Genomic DNA, 19,752 nt, shown 5'->3' with positions numbered 1-19,752 from the left:
GTTGACATGCATGTGGAAGCTGTGTTTATATGGTCAGTGAAAGAGACTGTGTATGTCATATAGGCCTGCATATAATATGACAGCAATTCCCAACCTGTGGGCCATGAAGATATTGCAAGTGGGCCCCCACATATTTGGCAAAACACAAAGGTTTTATTGATGATATAACATTAATATTAACCCATTAAGACTGGGAACGTGATTTTTTTTGATTTCTTTGGCTATTCAAAAAAAGAGGTCTGTCTTCTGTCCTCTTTTTGATTGGCCAAGCTTAGCGTGACGTAGTGCTCTGATCTTTCAACCACTAGGGGTCTGGCAGTACCAGGTCTCCGGGTTCCCTTTTTTATTAAAGCGAACATTTGTAACTCAAATCTTTGATTCTGGGGATTTTGTTATTAACAGTTATTTTGAAAATACGTATGTTGATAATATCAGTGGTTCTCACTCAAACCTTTTCATGTCACTCGGTGCCGCACTATGAGCTTGTTTATCTGCTATTTTTGAGTAGCCAAAGAAATCTAAAATGACACAGATGCTTTCCCGGATTGAATGGGTTAAACAAATAATGTAAAAAAAAAATGTCATGGTATTTTCTCCGTGTTAGGTGGTCAGATGGGTGCTTTTGGGATTTTCAATTGGGCACTGATCCAGAAATGGTTTGGTACCCCTGTGATATGAGACACCGCCTGGGATTCTGGATATGGCAACGTCGTGACATGGGATAAGCCGAATCACAAGTCCTCATCGCGATGGGTTGTGGGCTTGCAGATCTGCCAACTTTGCTATAAAAAAAGACGATATTATCTTCACATTACTACAGTATCGCAGAAATCTATATCGAGGTATTTGGCCCAAATTCTTTTACACTTGACTCTCTGGATCTCCTAGCTTTAGTGTGTCATGTGTAGTTGAGAGCATCTGTCTGTCTGACAGTGTGTGTGTGTGCGTGCGTGCGTGCGTGCGTGCGTGCGTGCGTGCGTGCGTGCGTGCGTGCGTGCGTGCGTGCGTGCGTGCGTGCGTGCGTGCGTGCGTGTGTGCGTGCGTGCGTGTTTGTGTAGTCAGTGAACCAGACAGACATCCAATATGCAGAACTTGGCTCTGCAGGTCGGACAGGAGACTCTGCCGGCCAACCAGGTCTCGGGCCTGCGCTGGTCCTGGCGGCTGGCGAACCATCTGCCCAGACAGGACACGCACCACGTGGGTCTGCAGAAGCACTGCTGGCACTCACTGTCGCCGACACTGTCACCGCCGTCCTCGTGGCAGCATCTGACCAGTTTGGTGGCTGCCGGAACCTGCATGCAGCCAATGCAAGGCTCCACCTGCCCACCGGGGAGCCTGTAGGGCTGGTTGAGCTCCACCTGGGCCCTGAAGGTCTCCAGGAAGAGGTCACTGATGGTCTGGTGGATCGCTACGTCGGCCGCGTTTCTGATGGGAGCGCGGAGCTTCTCCCGCGCCTCCACGTATTCTGTCGAGTTCAACCTGATGTCAAAGGGTTTGACAGCGGGGTTGCTACTGGCCACTCTTAGAGTCAGCATCTGCGTGGGCGAGGCCGGGTCCGGGCTCGGCGGGTACTGCCTGGACTCGGTCACAGTCAGGTGGCTGTCACTCTGCAAGGCCACGTGGACGTGGTAGGTCGTCGCCTTTAAAAGCCAGGTGTCCGTAATGACAACTCTCGCTCCGGGGGGCCCTGTAGCGAACTTATCGACACGCCTGAACTCTGCGTTGATGCTAGTCGCCACGCCGCCCCAGTCGGAGTGGGGGGGCGGGGCGTGGGCCCGCAGGGCCCGGCTGATTGGATGGTTGGACCAGCGGCGGCGGGACCAGTGGACGACGAGCGCCAGGCCGGTCAGCGGGAGGCAGAGGGAGAGGAGGAGGAAGGCTCGCCATCCGGCGCTCACCTGATGAAGGGTGTTTTCTGGAGCAGCTATGCACATTCCCACGTAGTAAAGCAGAGGTAGTGCACAGTGGACCAGTAAGGTGAGGCTGGTCCTCTTGACGTGGTGCTGAATGAAACCTGTGCCTTCGCTGCCCAGCCAGGACGAGAACAGGTTCTGGACGACGCCCGATTGGAACTCATCGTTGGGAGTGAACACGAAACAAAAGGTGAACACTATGTACGCCAAAGTGAACAGTACTTCTTGACTCTCCATGACACAGTTCCATATGGAGGCGTAAGGCCAATGTTTAGGGAAGAAATAAACCACTGCCTATACCCTCATCTACTGTTGATGACAGTTGATGACGTTAGTGTGGAACTCCATGTTTGGGCTCTGATCAAGGGTAAATTTGTAAATTCACATAATGTTGAAATAAATATATATATATATATATATATATATATATATATATATATATATATATATATATATATATATATATATATATATATATATATATATATAATGTATCTATTTATTTTTGTTTATTTCACCTTTGGTGTTAAAAATGGTGGGGGAGGGTTTGTTGATACTGGAACATGTCTTTTACAAATAATGAAATACTGTCATACAGATTAAATGTATTTAACAAAACAAAACAAATAGATTATAACGCAGCATCCCACGTGATCACATGCAGAAGTATGTTGTAGCCGTTTAAACGAACAGGTGATATTTTCTGGGATTACACGTTTCGTTATATAGACGTCCTGTTCTTGCCACACATCGACAAGCTTCAGCTGTCCAATGCACCCATAGCCTCGATCTACAGGCTTTTATTTCTTATTTTTGCTAAAAAATGAAAGCCTGGACCAGCGAGTTGATGTCCCGGGCATAGGAAGTGGGAGTCATCCTCAACCAACCAGAGTGCAGTGGGCATCGCTCCAAATGTTATGCGGAGCGGGGCGGGGGTGACGGACAGATCGGTGAACCAATGGGATCCCACGCATTCTCTCTTCGGATATGTTAAACCCGCCCCTCTATGCCAGATATCAGACACGCTAGGGCAGTCTAATGCACCCATAACATTCATGACAAAAGTCTTCTCATTCACTTTACATCTGGCTCCTTGTAAACTCACTCGGACACTCAGAGTAGTAATCATCCAGATAAATATCAAACATGTTTGAAAATTGTTAGGACGGCCCCGAACGTCTGCGCAAATCGGGAGGCTTAAGATTGGAACTTTGTACTTCTCACACTAGAGGATAATCATGCCAGACGTTCGCTCCCGATCTAGGCCGGGGTACGGAAGGGTTGTTTCCGACCCTAAATCACCCCGATTATCCACTAGTCTGAGCCCGTGCACCTTAATATTCCCCAGTATTAATTTAACAAATGTGACCAGAATATTACTGTGCAGCCATCATGGATCATCCGATCTCAATATGCTTAGCGAGGACATCAGCAGAGGAGAGAGTAGCCTTGGCTCTGTTTGGCGGCCCCGGGCGGACATGACGTGGGAGTCATAATGATGAAGCAACAGGACCTTTGTGGTGCATGATGGGCCGGAGGCAGCACAGCTGGCTCTGGAGTGGAGCTTGATCCGGGGCCGGGTGCAAATATAATTTTGGTTTTCCGTTTTTGGTTGCCAGATTTTTGACTGATATTTAGTCAAAAAGTGCAAAAATGTTCTAATCAATATGAAAACATTTGGTTTGATTTAAAGTTTCCATTTCTCTATTTCTAAGTTTCAAAAATGTTCAAAGATCTATAAGCTCACAACATGTTGCGTTACGATGCGTTGTGAGCTTGTAGATTGGCTATTTTTGGTGAACGGTCCCCCCACCCAGAATAGGGATGCTGCAGGTTCAAATGGTTAATGACCTTCCAGGAGGCTGTGGGCTTAGGGTGCCTCGGTCCTGGTCATACACCACGGCACAGCCTCTTCGATAGCAGGTGGGTATAGAGTATAGAAAACAATAACACCGCTGCCTTGAACCAAATACGGAGTCATATGTCATAGAAACGTCTTGGGTAATAGATCACAGTACTTATACTTTACTCAGTTACTTTCCACCACTGACTACTTAACTATTCTATGTGGGGCGCTGTGTGTAAATATGTGTTTGTACACTGGCCTTTGTGCAGGCCGCTTGGCACAGGCTTGACTCTTTCATAGGCAGTATGCCAACAGCCAAGGGGAGAGAGAGACACCTCCTATTAAATATTAATGCTACAATGCATGGTTTAGAATGTAATGCTTTTCCAAAATGGAAATGCTATTCAGAGCAATCACCTGAGGTGTGCCTGCTTGTGCCCCTTTGCAAAAGATCTATACTGTAAAAAAGTAGTTTCAATAAAAAAAAAATTCACTACAAAGAACTATGGCTTTATAGGGTTTCGCCACATCCATTTCCGAACGGCACCGAGGTTAAAAGTTTTAAGGGAAAGTTGGACATTTTGAAGCCGCAATAGAATAATTAATTATACACATGTTCATTTCATCCATTTGTAACTATTGAGTTAACTCTGGATTTGATGGCAAATATTTTATACTCTCTGCATTATATGAACACAAATCAACACATTAAATTTACCATATACCATGGGTCTTCAACAGGGGGTCTGTGACCCCTGGGGGTCCTCAGAGTTACTACTGTATAGTGGGGTCACCGAATGTTTGTGTTATATAGTTTTGTAATATCTGAAAATACACATTAGCATGAATCCAACATATTAGCAAAGATAATGTGTAAACAAATAAATACATACAAAACATTTAATGTATACGCAAACGCAAATGATGCTGTCAAACTAATCTATGAATCCTTCAAAGCTGCAGCATCAGTTGGGGACAACCTGTTATCACTTAAAAGAAAAACCTATGGAATACATTCAAGCTAGTCTCAAATCTCTCATCAGTCAACAGACAGACAACGAGCTAAATATGGTGAAAGCCTCTTATCAAGATGCATGAGGGGGTCCCTGCATCATCTCTCTATAAGCAAGAAGGCAAGGGTTCTCAAACCTTTCAGGCCGTGATCCCCCAAAATAATCATATTTGAACTGGGGACCCCCCACCCTGACGACCACTAGGAATTGTAGGAGTTGAGGTATTACATTTAGTTTGACTCGGTTCCACAGATAAATTGCGAGGCGTTGTGAGCTTGTAGATCGGCTATTTAATTCTTTTTGCCTTTTTCTTAGGTAATGTTTGACAATTTGACAATTTCTCATTTCGGAGGTATTAAAAAGGTCTTAGAAGTCGTTAAATTGTCACTTTAGAAATACCCTGAGATACCCTGTATACACGTTAACTGTATGTTGGTTTGTTTACTGTTGAGTGAGAAAACAATGTTGCACATTAAGCTAATCATCTGGGGACCCCCCAAAATAATTTGGGGACCCCCTTGGGGGTCCTGACACCCAGTTTGGGAACCACTGAGTTAAGGGCTTCTTGGCAGGAAAAACGTAGAAGGCCGCTGCTGTATACTGTAGTTGGCAGTGATGGAAAATAACTAAATACATGTACTCAAGTATTGTACTTAAGTACACATTTTTGTTCTTTACTTTACTAGAGTATTTCCAATTGTCAATACTTTTACTTCTACTCCACTACATCTCAGAGGCAAATATTGTACTTTTACTCGAGTTACTTGTTACTTTGTAGATTTTGATTATTATTACAAAACATACACTAACCACTTTAACCTTATATATACTTCGGCTATTTTCTGAAGATTTCTTATATTGAACCATTCTGCATAATGAGTATTTTTGTTACTTTAAGTCCATTTTTGATACCAATACTTTTGTACTTTTACTCGAGTCAAATTTTAATTCCGGACTTTTACTAACAGAGTATTTCTACATTGCAGAATTGATACTTTTGCTTAAGTAAAAAAATGTAGTATGTTTTCCACCACTGCTTCATACATATTCCAACAGACATGGACTGGTGCTCTTCCGCTGGCTCAGGGAACTGGAGCAGAGCATCCATGTCTGGCAGAAGGTGCTTTCATGAGTTGACCTGTTTTCACTCTCTGATAGCAGCGGAACATGCTCGTCTGTCTGGACTAATAGTAGTACACAGCAGGGCTGGGAGATATGGCTTCACATCAATGTCAAGTGTTAAAGTTGTACAATGCAGATTCACAAATAACGATTTTTAGCAACCTCTGCTGGTCACTACCGTCACTGCATACAATTTCCGTAGTCCTCGATTACCCAGAATTCCATTTGTTTTCACCGGAAGCCGGAAGCGTTTCAAAAAGCGTTCTTTTAATTGTTTTACACTATCTGCGGATCGTTTCTCTTAGCCAGTGGAACATTAGTTACCATGAGCTGTGCTTTCTTTTTCTGTTCTTTTTCGATCTTCCAATCCTACATTCTCTTAAAATCAGCGTGAGGTTCCTTTTTGTTATTAGCGCGGTAGTTCCTGGCCAAACAGGAAACCGTTGCGGTAGTTCCTGGCCAAACAGGAAACCAGTGCATTTCCGCCTCCGTTTTCCGGCCAGATGACGTAATTTTCCCGGGAAAGTCCCCCCGACACCGTTCAATAGAAAATATATAAATAAAAGGCTTCCGGGGGTGAAATTCATGGAGTGGGTGTTGTGAAACTTTTGCCACTCACAAAAGATATACAATTTAACTTTAGTTTTGTTGAAAAAGTTACCTAGTATTACTTTAAGTTGGTGGGCTGCGTGAATGTTTCAGAGCATGTTTATTTTAATGATCAATCCATTGTGTTCCGGCTGGGATGAAAGCGATCAACGTTGTACATTTTAATGCTATCAGTATAACTATCATCACTTTTTCAAGTTTTTAAATATTATCATTCAAATCTTGCCAAATATTTTGGGAGCCCACTTGCAACGGGCTTAGAGCGGAGACTTGCCCAAAAGGACGTATTTCCGGTCGCCATTTTTTTTGCTATGACTCGCTCGCTGTGACGACAAATTATAAATAAGGACGTTGAAATGTGCACCTGACGAGGGGGCATTTGAAATTGGCATATCTAGAAGCTCACAACGTGTCACATCGCAATGCGTTGTGAACTTGTAGATCTGCTATTTTCAAAGATTTTTTATAAATTTGAGACATATGATAACGGGACATTCTGCATAACAAAATGCTTTGTGCGCTCTATGAATAAATAATTCAACAGCACACTGTTGGGTTCTGGAATCCAAAGGGAACTATCCTCCTGGCAGATAAATATCTAACTTTACAATTCGTTTGTTTGCATTTAAGCAGCCAAATATGGCATAATTTGTCACTTTTTGATGCATTATAAAAATACTTGTTGTAATGTATTATAATCTAATCTGCTTATAACACTGTATAATTGTAGCTATACAAACTCATTAATGCTCATAAAAATCGAATAAAATTGCCACGCACTAATCATCTGATCTCTGTAGTTTTGCTTCCACGTTGGAAATGAATATATTTGAACTCCAACGGCCGAACACTTGGTATTGCATCCAGGGCCGGATTAACCCTTCGTGGTGCCCTGTGCTACGACCTGTGTCGGTGCCCCCCTGGACTGTTTTGTCAGCGGGGGGGGGGGGGGATTTCACCGGCACGTTTAACCGTTTCAGCGCTCCTTCAGCAGCCGCTGCTTCTAAATGTAGGCACTTTTCTGCGATAGTTCTGTCTACACACCACCGTCACCACGAGTACTTGCTGCTTGTTCAACAAGATGCATAGATAGACCTACAGCTTGACGTTACTGCGCGTCAAACTAGTCAGCAAATTGCTGACACATACACACACACACACACACACACACACACACACACACACACACACACACACACACACACACACACACACACACACACACACACACACACACACACACACACACACACACACACACACACAGAAGCACTTCTCTTTCCTCTGGGCATTTCAGTAGCCATTCCTGCAGTTAGGAGGCTTTTAAATGTGACTCCAGTGACTTGTGGAGAGAGCGAGGGAGAGTTAGAGACGGTGAAATGAGGGGAAGATGAATAGAGGAGAGAGAGAGACAGCGTGAGCAAGGGTAAAAAAAAAAGCCTAGAGTAGAGAGAGAGGACACACAGAGACTAGGACTAGACAAAGGTCCTACACATCACTACTGACACCCCACTAGACCATCCATCCATCCATCCATGCATCCATCCATGCATCCGTCTGCCCGTCCGTCCGTCTATCAATCTTCAGCCACCCATCTCCTGCCTGATCCATCCACACAGGAAAGCACAAACACATGGACTAGAACACACACACGCACACGCACACACACACGCACACGCACACGCGCACACACACACACACACACACACACACACACACACACACACACACACACACACACACACACACACAGAGAGAGAGAGAGAGAGGGCGATCAGAGTTGGATCGCTGCAAACGAAATTATGTGTAACATCACTTTACATAAGAGCATGTGAGGAGAGGCTCAGAGACAAGTCCTCAAAGTCAACATGCTTTTAGCCTCTGTGTGTGTGCGTGTGCGTGTGCGTGTGCGTGTGCGTGTGCGTGTGCGTGTGCGTGTATCATGAATCTGAAAGCTGTGAACTCTATCAACCTGTCTATCTATTTGTCTGTCTGTCTGTCTGTCTGTCTGTCTGTCTGTCTGTCTGTCTGTCTGTCGCTATACTCAGGGGCGGCCATAATGATCTGGGGGCCCGTTTCAAGAGCTCATATGGGGGCCCCATATGCACCCCCCCCCCCCGCAAAAAAAAGAAAAAGAAAAAAAAAGTTTTTTTTTATTACAAAATAATTTGTGGACTGTGAAGTTGGTTTGCTTCCACAATCCATAATGATGCATTTTCGAACTAAATTAATTAGGCTATCTGCACTTCCACCATGGACAGATAGCTATAAACAACTATATGTGTTGGATTCACTTGAGCTGAGCCCTGATTCAATCAGATCTACATCCTCTTCTTGCATGAAATTCATGGACGTCGGCCAGCCGGGCCTCGGACTGGGATGCGATTTTTTTGTGGTGGCCCCCTGAGGTTGGGGGCCCGTTTCAATTGATAGGAAAGGCCGCCACTGGCTATACTATAGCTAACTATAGTGCAGAGTGTGATATTTCTCTCTCTTCTCTTCATCTCAGGTTCTGCACAGTGAGAGGGATTCCTCTATGTCACCAAGCTGCAGTTCAAATGAATGTCCTCTCTCTCTCTCTCTCTCTCTCTCTCTCTCTCTCTCTCTCTCTCTCTCTCTCTCTCTCTCTCTCTCTGCTTGTGTTTTGTCCTTCTGACATGGACATTGGTCAGCTCACTGACACACATGGAAAATAATTAAAATATTTATAACATACAGTGAGATCAATATTCAGTTACAGTTATAGTGCTGGTGTATTGGTATCCTAAGGCAGGGCCACATTAGAATCGAATAAATGTATAAGCTTAGGTCTGTTCTCAATGCTAGACACTGCTAGATTATGTAATTCTGTACACACTTTTGGTACACCAAGGAAGGACACACTATAGGAAACATATCGTTGCCGTCGGACAGAAACCTCGTACTGTATCTCCATATGTCAACCTTTTATGTTTTGTTTTTCGTAAATGAATGCCCTACTTTGTCATACTACAATGTCACACAAACGTAGCAAAAATCGCCTTGCGATGCATTTATTATTTTTATTATGTGAAAGTGGTTATGTGTGGGTTTTATGAATATTGAACCAATGAAAAGTATGAACAAGAGCTTGTGACTAAATAATAACTAGGTTCTCCTTTTGTCCATTTCCTGAAAGGTAACTGTTTTAGACATATCAGTGGTGGAAAAAGTACTCAAATGTTTTACTTAAGTAAAAGTATCAATACTGCAATGTAGAAGTACCCTGTTACAAGTAAAAGTCCGGAATTAAAGTGCAACAGTATTGGTATCAAAATGTACCTAAAGTACCAAAAGTAAAAGTACAATTTTTTTTGAAAATAGCAGATCTACAAGCTCACAACGCGTCGCATCGTGACGCGTTGTGAGCTTGTAGATCAGCTATTTTCAAATAGCCTAGGTATAAAATAGGGCTAAAGTAGTTAATGTATGTTTTATAATGTAATATATTTATATCTGCAAAGTAACTAGTAGCTAAAGTTTTCAAATAATTGTAGTGGAGTAAAAGTACAATATTTGCCTCTGAGATGTAGTGGAGTAGAAGTAAAAGTATTGGAAATTGGAAATACTCAAGTAAAGTACAAATACCTCAAAATTGTACTTAAGTACAGTACTTAAGTAAACGTACTTAGTTACTCTGCACCACTGTTAAAAACCAGAGGGCTTCACACAGGAGAGACATCTCAAAGAAATAGGCAGCGTCTCGGTTCAATGCCGACTCATCCAGGGAATATCAATGCATTGCAGGGTTGGCTGCCCTGTTGAAATCCCTGTATGAGTTATTAATGTAATATTAATTTATAATAATATTAATTTAATATGTAGCTGGTCTAGTGCATTCTTTGGTGTCAGAAACTGATTTCTGTTCTCTCCAATTCTCATCGTCTCTTCTTTTTTTCTCTCTCGCCATCAATCTCTCTTTTTTCTCTCCTCCGCTCTCTCTCTCTCTCTCTTTCTCCCTCTCCCTCTGTCCCTCCCTCTCTCTTTCTCCCTCTCCCTCTCTCTCTCTCTCTCTCTCTCTCTCTCTCTCTCTCTCTCTCTCTCTCTCTCTCTCCCCCCCTCCCTCTCTCCCTCTCTCCCTCCCTCTCCCTCTGTCCCTCCCTCTCTCTTTCTCCCTCTCCCTCCCTCTCCCTCTCTCTCTCTCTCTCTCTCTCTCTCTCTCTCTCTCTCTCTCTCTCTCTCTCTCTCTCTCTCTCTCTCTCTCTCTCTCTCTCTCCCCCCTCCCTCTCTCCCTCTCTCCCTCCCTCTCCCTCTGTCCCTCCCTCTCTCTTTCTCCCTCTCCCTCCCTCTCTCTCTCTCTCTCTCTCTCTCTCTCTCTCTCTCTCTCTCTCTCTCTCTCTCTCTCTCTCTCTCTCTCTCTCGCTCTTTCAGAATTAAACCAGGGATTGAAGAGATGCAGATCTGTTTCCAAGACAACGGGAGTCATGGTGGTTTATGAATGTGTGTGTGTGTGTGTGTGTGTGTGTGTGTGTGTGTGTGTGTGTGTGTGTGTGTGTGTGTGTGTGTGTGTGTGTGTGTGTGTGTGTGTGTGTGAGTGTGTGTGTGTGTGTGTGTGTGTGTGTGTGTGTGTGTGTGTGTGCGCACACACACGTGTGTGTGTGTGTATACGTGTGTGTGTGCGCGCGCCCGCGTGTGCCCATGCACATATGATTTGCATTGTGTGCATACTTGTGAGTCCATATTTGTATGTTGTGTTCTAAGCAAGGTGATTTTCTTTCTCTAAATTTTCGATCAATTACGTTTTTTTTTTCGTCCTATAAATCAATCATGAACGTTGACAGCTGTTATTCTAACATACTCCATCTAAAGGAGGAGGGGTCCGGTCTCGGATGAGGGGAGGTAGTCGCCTCAGTCCAACAAATGTGAGGTAATTTGATCATATAAAATCAATAACGTTTATATGATAGTTAAATAATGGTGTGGTTTATTCATCTTTATGAAAAGCTAAAGCTGTTTGTGGTTGGGGGGGTACCACGGGTGGGGGGGGTACAATGGTGGCCAATCACAGTGCAGCGAATGTCGATGTCCAAACCTCACATATAGGGGCGGTTTCACCGCCCAAAAATCACACCCAGTGTGAAGTGGGCGGTGTGGTCACAGTGGTCATCACAGTGATGGAAGTTCACTTAAAGAAAAGTAATATTGTGGACCAACCATTGTACACCCCTAACTTAAAAAAACCCATAAATGTGTTTTTTTTAAGTGCATAGTCCTATTTATAGGGCTATGCACATGTGTCATGTTTCACTAGCCAATCACAGTCCTGAATAGACTGTGATTGGCCAATCACGGTGCAGGGTTAGGGGGGTACACTGGTGGCCAATCACAGCGCAGGGTTGGGGGGGTGCAATGGTGGCCAATGTCCAAACCTCACATATAGGGGCGGTTTCACCGCCCAAAAATCACACCCAGTGTGAAGTGGGCGGTGTGGTCACAGTGGTCATCACAGTGATGGAAGTTCACTTAAAGAAAAGTAATATTGTGGACCAACCATTGTACACCCCTAACTTAAAAAAGTTTTTTTTAAGTGCATAGTCCTATTTATAGGGCTATGCATATGTGTCATGTGTTCACTAGCCAATCACAGTCCTGAATAGTCCTGAATTGGCCACCATAGTGTGTACAATGGTGGCCAATCACGGTGCAGGGTTAGGGGGGTACAATGGTGGCCAATCACAGCGCAGGGTTGGGGGGGTACAATAGGTGGGGGGGGTACAATGGTGGCCAATCACAGTGCAGCGAATGTCGATGTCCAAACCTCACATATAGGGGCGGTTTCACCGCCCAAAAATTGCTGATCTTTTTAGTTTGGCTATTTTTTTCACAATATTTATCTGTGGAACTAAATGTAATGCCTCAACTCCTACAATTACAAGTGCTTGTCAGTCCCCAGTTCAAATTTGATTCTTTTGGGGCGTCGCGGCTTGAAAAGGTTGAGAACCACTCTCTTAAATCACTGGTTCTCAACCTGTGGGCCGGGGCCCACTGGTGGGCTGTGAGAGCAAGGGGTATAGGTATGACAAGTGGGCCCTCAAACAATTGACAAAACACTAAGATTTGAATGACAACATAACATTAAAATTAAAAGATGATACCAATAAATAAGAACTTAAAGTATACATATACTGTAGGTTCCATTGATCCAAGGTGGAACACAATCGATTGATTGATCATTAAAATAATGCACACGGCCCACCCATCTGACCACTTAACGCGGCACCCATTCGGCTTAAGTGGTCAGATGGGTGGGCCGCAAATGCTTTCAAGAATTTCAAGTGGGCCCCGTATGTTATCCAGACAAGTTTTAGATGCACTGTCCTAAACGGCGACAGTATAATATAACAAAAGAACAATAACAACTTTTCAGTATGACTCATTCATCTAGCGTTTATAAATATTATGCCATGGCTCTGCAAATTGAAATGATCTGAAATGAGTCAATATCCATCCTGTCTTCCAAAATCAAGTAATTAAAATGTGTGATATCCGAAAGAACTCCTTAAAATAGGGAAATTCAAGCAAAAATAATTATGCACTGTATGCGCTTCTGTTTTCAATTTCAACGTGCCGCCTTAATTTGTTATGCAGGATTTACAGTACCGTATGTATGCAACTGTTAGTATTCAATTATCTAAGCATGTTCCATAAAATTATGATAATGTAAGCCTTTGTGAGTGTTACACAATAATACAATCAGTCTCTGAGGAAATTGTATATGCAAAATAGTAATCAGTGGCTGGTGACAAATTAAAGGAAAATTTAGTTTTGGAGTAACAATTTTCTGTTTATCATAATTTAGTTTTAGATAGTTGGAGATTTTTGCGTTGGAAATATCTCAACATGATGTCACGTTGTCTATGTTAATCAATTTCTGTGGATTCTATTAAAATACATTGAAACCAATGCTGTACAGCTTCAGCAATTTGTACATTATTATGGGAACATGTAGGCTACTGCATATTAACCACTGAATCACATATGGAACTCCACATACCCAGAAACCATGGATGGCTTATAAACCTGGCCAATGGGGCCAGTGCCCTGGGGCCAAGGCCTTGACTACACGGGCCCCCTGAGGGAACCCCTGAGTCCCATCGACAATATAGTTTAACGCACAAATATGCAGTACAAGTGCAAGTATTCTATGGCTGTCCAAATAACAAGACTATACATCTGATTAACAAAGCTGACAAGTATTTGTAAGATTTGTACATGCAATCATGTAACTGTATAAGTTAAATAGTGTATGATAACATGCCTACAGGTGCCGTCTTGACCCACACATGTCTTACCAGTGGTGGAAAGTAACTAAGTACAGTAGGTACTTTCACTTTATTGGAGTATGTCCAAATTTCAATACTTTTACTTCTACTCCACTACAATTATTTTTTTACTAGTTATTTGGAAGATTTTGATTGTTATTACACTTCAGCCCTATTTAAACTTTGGCTATTTGAAAGTAGCCTATCTACAAGCTTGTAGATCTGCTATTTTCAAAAGATTTCTATACATTTTAGACATATGATAATGACGTTCTGCAAAATGAGTACTTTTACTTTTGGTACTAATTATATGTTGATGCCAATACTTTTGTACTTTTACTCAAGTAAATTTTGATTACCGGGGTTTTACTTGTTTTTCTGCTTGGCAGAATTGATACTTTCACTTAAGTAAAAAATATTAGTACTTTTTCCACCACTGTGACTTACAACTGCCTACCCATCTCAGAGTGGGGGCCCTAAAAGATAATGGCCAATGGATCTCTGTGAGTCTTAATCTGTCCATGCCTGAAACAGAAAGAGAAAGTAACACAGTTTGTGAATACATTATAGTAGAAGAAAGGACTCCAAAAAATATATTCATTGAACAGGTTCTGTTCCCAATGAATATATTTTAATTTGCAAGTCAAGAAGGCAGTGTGCGGGAGTCCGTAGTCGGTCTTCTGTGACGCACCTGTCGAACTGTAGGTGTGCCTAACGTTCTGCTCTTTAATGAGGACAGTACACCAGTGGTTCTCAAACTTTTTCATGTCAAGGACCCCCAAATGAATATGTGTTTGGCCGCAGACCCCCTTCTGAAATCAGAAGATTTGCGTTGTAACATTATTTTTCACGATTTTTCAAAATGTTGTGAAAATAGCCAATCAACAAGCTCACAATGGAAAACGCATTGTGAGCTTGTAGTATTGTGAGTTTGCAGATCGTCCATTTTCAAATGGAGTGTGTGTGTGCGCGTGTGCGTCTGTGTGTGTGTGACAGCTAATCTCAGGCACAGCTGGACAGATCAGTGTGAACATTTCCAGACACACAGGTGTTCCTTGTTTTAATTAAGGGTGGGGTTTGTTGGCACAGGGTTTAAAAGGCCAAGCAGCTCATTTGCTCAGGAATCTATTTGCTGTAAGGTTGTGTGTCTTGGGAGGATGACAGTGAAGTGGGCATGGCTTTTAAATTCTTTATCAGTGCTGTACTGTCACCTGGACAACCACAGAAAGTGACATCCATAAACGATCCACTATCCACGCATCGCAAAATCCTACATACATTTATATTCCATCTCAAACAATAAACTTCACATCATCCCTCAGAATTGCAGCAAGATGACATGCACTCCATACTTAATAGACACAGGTGGACCTGGATTGGCCATGTCCTCAGAATGGACATCAACGCTATCCCAAGAGTTACATTACACTGGAACCCCAGAAGGAAGGAGAGAGTTTCAGCAACACCATCAGACTGGGGGACCATAGAGAAGATGACCACAGACAGACAAAAGTGGAAGGACTTGTTGCTGCCCTATGCACCAACTGGCTTTAATGGGGATAAGTAAAGTAAGTAAACTGTTACCTAATTATAACTGAGAAGTAGGCTATGGTATCCTTTGGTAGCCATGTAGCGTCATACTAAAGCCTATACTGCTTGTGCTATAACCACGCCCCGCTTCTGTGACCAACGCGGATGTGCCTCTCGCCTACAACAACTGCGGGCTATTATTTGGCCCGATAAAGTATAGTTTTTGACGCAGACGGAGGTGCGCCGTGACGCCGTCTCAAGCGAACTTGAGCCACGAGAGGCACCATCGAGCGAGCTAAAGCGAGCGAGTTGCCGTTTCAAACGTTGCGAAGTTTGCTTGAGCCGACTCAGCGCCGTTCGAGTTATGTACAGATAGGCACAGAATCGTGTTTTGGCGTTTTCCCCAACTGCCACTCAAAGTGGCTACTGGCCAATCACAGCGCGTCCTTGCACAAGCCTACTGGACAATCACAGCGCGTCCTTGCACAAGCGGTATAGGTTTTGGGATCACACAGCCATGTACGGTACAGCATGTGATGTTTTAAAGTTCACCTATAGGCCAATGTGTTAATGGAATAAGCAAAGTACATACACTACTGTATACTAGAGTTCTGTACATGAATTGTTTGAGTATCTGTACTTTATTCGAGTATTTGTATTTTTGGATAATTGTGACTTTCAGTCCAAGACAAATATTGTACTTTAGAGTTTTGACCCCACTACATTTCTAGAAAAGCAAAACGTACATTATGAATTAACCACTTCAGCCCTATTTCTGTAGTGGAAATAACTAATCTACAAGCTCACAACACATGTGTTGTGAGCTTGTAGAACAGCTATTTTAAATATTATTGATATTCTTGAAGATTTTGGATCTGAATTTCAATACAGCAATGCATCGATATGATTATTATTATTATTTTTTACTTTTGAATTCTTAAGTATTTTTTAAAAGCAAGTACTTTACCTCGAGTATACATTTGACAGAGCCACTTTCACTTGTAGTTGAGTAACATTTGACCATAATTATGCTGTGACTCAAGTGCTGGGGTTGAGTACTTTGTTTGTCCACCACTGCTTCTCTGGTAAATGGGTTGTTGTTGAATCAGTTCATGTTTGTTTCCATGCCTGGCCCTTGATTAAAGCGAGCCTGTGCACTGATAGAGAGGGGGAGAGAGAGAGAGAGAGAGAGAGAGAGAGACCTTGCCTTAATAAAAAAGGAGGCATACTGTAGGTAGGTATTTCCATTTAAAATGATAGATTTTTCTCCTGGAGCTTTCTCCCTCCCCTCCACTACACAGGCACAAATGAGAAAGTGATGGTTGTAAACATTGGGCGCGGCACATCTATCCATCTAGTGTGTTTGTGTTCCACTGTTTACCTCCCAGAGGTACGCCACTCATTACCTACTCTAATGGACTCATTGAAGCCATTGAGGCACTTTTCTTGATCTTTCTGTCTTTTAACCCTTTTAGACTTGAGGCCGATTCTAAAAATGTCTTCTAAACCCTAACAGTTTTCTGAAAAACTTATGTTGCTATATCAGTGGTGCCAAGGACCACCCAAAATTATATGTATTTGGCCACGGACCCCCATCTCAAAATTATTTCCAGGAGCAAAGATTTTGAGTTAAAAATGTTCAAAGATTTGTCACAAATTTTCAATATTTTTCCAAAATACAGTAGCAGATCTACAAGCTGATGCTTGTGTATATTCAAAGATTCAAAGATTTGCACACATTTTCACGATATTTTTTTTTAGCAGATCTACAAGCTCATAGCGCGGCACTAAGTGACGCGCTATGAACTTGTATATCTGCTATTTTTGAATAGCCAAAGTATAAAATATGGTTAAAATTATTGTGACGGTATTAAACTTATACTTTTGTGGGGGACCCCCTGGTACCCCCCCAAGGACCCCTGGGGGTCCCCGGACCCCACTTTGAGAAACAATGTGTATATATGCTGTGTAGTGTATATATATATATATATATATATATATATATATATATATATATATATATATATATATATATATATACGTAGCTAAAATCAAAAATAACACAGATGCTTTTCCGGATTGAATGGGTTAACCTATTTTGTGCACAGGCGGAACAAGGTAGGACCCAAATGCAGGACACAACAAGGTGATGAACGGGAAATAAGGTCTTTACTTTGGTCAAAACAGGGGAAGAACAGAACAAACACCTCAAACACAGAGGGAAGCTAGGTGAGGACACGGACCGTACAGGCACACAACGCAAACAGGTAATATTTCCGAACAAAAGGCACCGGCTGGAAGGGCTTAATAAGGGCACGAAAGTCATTAGCCACAAGGGCCGCCAGCCGGGCGTACCGTGGGTTTCAAAGGCTCAGACAGGGAACAGAGTTAGTGAAGAGGGGGGAGGCGGGGCCGAAGGAGCGGCAGCGCCCGACATGTGACACCTATAATATTACCCAAATTAGCACACCAGGGTGAAAGTGGATAATCTACTTTCAGATTATTACTACTGACAGTAATGTCAATCTATTGGTCTGGACTGTTGACTGGCCGTTAATTGGCTGCGACCGGGTTTTCTAACAGTTTTCTGAAAAACGTATGTTATATCAGTGGACGCTCAAACTTTTTCATGTAAAGGACCACCCAAAATTATATGTATTTGGCAGCGAACCCCCATCTCAAAATATGTTGTTCCAGGGACTCCCAGGAGCAAAGATTTGAGTTACAAATGTTCAAAGATTTGTCACTTGTCATATTTTTCCAAAATAGCAGATCTACAAGCTATGAAGTGATGCTTGTGATGAGCTTGTATATCTACTATTTTTGAATAGCCAACCAATGTGCTATATATCTAGCTAAAATCTAAAATGACACAGATGCTTTCCCGGTTTTAATGGGTTAATTGTTTTTTAAATAAAAATTGGGTTCTGCTTAAAAAAGTATGCCATATTTGTTGGATGTTTCGCAGATTAGTGATACAAGATGGAGGTTAGACCTAAAGTATTGATAAAATGCCATTGCGTCATTGTGAGTAAGTAAGATTATACTGTACATACTCACAATGACATACCAGACATATTTATGTCTGGGTGTACTGTAGGTATGCTGCATTGACGTGCGTGTTCTCCGGTGTGTTTTTGTATACAGTAAGACTGCAGGATGGTGACATGACATCCCTGTGTGCATGTTTTTTTAAGGCTTGTGTGTGTGCACAACAGCTCTGTTCTTCTTCTCTCTCTGTGTGTGTGTGTGTGTGTGTGTGTGTGTGTGTGTGTGTGTGTGTGTGTGTGTGTGTGTGTGTGTGTGTGTGTGTGTGTGTGTGTGTGTGTGTGTGTGTGTGTGTGTGTGTGTGTGTGTGTGTGTGTGTGTGTGTGTGTGTGTGTGTGTCATGATGTTGCTGTAGATTACATGTTTTGAGAGGGTGAGGAGAGTGAATTGCAGTGCAGGTCAGCCAACATGGCAAGCCACAGAGGTTGAAATGACTGGGGGGTAGGTCAGGTAGGTCAGAGGACATGAAACAGATACACAGTTAGTCAGTTAGTAATACACACACATGCGTGCGCGAGCACACACACACACACACACACACACACACACCAACGGCACCCAACAGAGCTGCGAGTGATGCAACAATCTGGCTGCATACTATAGTAGAGGAAGGCTGTGGTTTAGATTCAACACAATTAAAGTTCAGATGAATGTAGTGCTTCAGACACAGAGGGAGCGGCAGAGAGGGGTAGAGCTAGAGAGATGAAAGGGAACATAATTTTGTGGTTGGCTGATCATGCAGTTGGAGAAGGAAACACAAACCGTATCTAGTTGGGGCCACAGAAATACAACGGAATATTTCAGCGCTGTCTGCTGTGAATTGGAACGATTTATTGATGGAAAGGCTTACCGCTGTTCCTCTTGCACATGACCTTACCATCATGGTAGGAGACACTTCACTGGTGGTCAATGAAAGGCGAGGCAATACAATGGTAGTTCAAAGTGTTTTACAAAAGGCATAAAGAGGCATTTAAAAGCAAAATGATTCATTTGAAAAGAATGAAAGGAATAAAACATAAGAGAATAAAGACAAATAGCGATTATAGTAAAGATCAAAGTGCAGTTGTGAACCTGCAGTGCAAGATCATGATAATAGGAAAGCTCAAAAACCCTGTCTGATCTGGTTTTGGTAATAGTCTTCTGTCATTTACGTAAAGCCCAAATCACCTTTGATAGCTTTAAATTCTCTAGTAAATACAGCTCACTGTCTCTCTGTCAGATATACATTGGTAGCACTTTACAATAATGACCCGTTATAAAGCATTTATAAACGTTTATAAGCAGTTTGTAGACTATTAACAAATCATTAACAACCTGTTTGTTGACCTTCGTAAATGATTACTAAAACCTTTATAACTATGGTTACAAATCATTTATAAGGTATTAGTAAG

The 19,752-nt window shown here is 42.5% G+C and overlaps 1 protein-coding gene across 1 annotated transcript; it reads right to left on the bottom strand.

Moving 5' to 3' along the window:
- Window positions 1-1,058: 1,058 nt before the first annotated feature.
- LOC308079708 (E3 ubiquitin-protein ligase TM129-like) lies at window positions 1,059-2,150 on the bottom strand (the record flags this gene model as incomplete). The annotated part of the gene is made up of 1 exon (XM_080421270.1): window positions 1,059-2,150. The coding sequence occupies one exon, from the start codon at window positions 2,148-2,150 to the stop codon at window positions 1,059-1,061; it is 1,092 nt and encodes a 363-aa protein (XP_080277396.1).
- Between the last annotated feature and the right edge of the window lie 17,602 nt (window positions 2,151-19,752).

This window comes from Gymnoscopelus braueri (assembly GCF_963280865.1).
Source record: "Gymnoscopelus braueri genome assembly, chromosome: 23".
NCBI classification, from domain to species: Eukaryota; Metazoa; Chordata; class Actinopteri; order Myctophiformes; family Myctophidae; genus Gymnoscopelus; species Gymnoscopelus braueri.
This window is presented reverse-complemented; position numbering and strand designations above follow the sequence as displayed.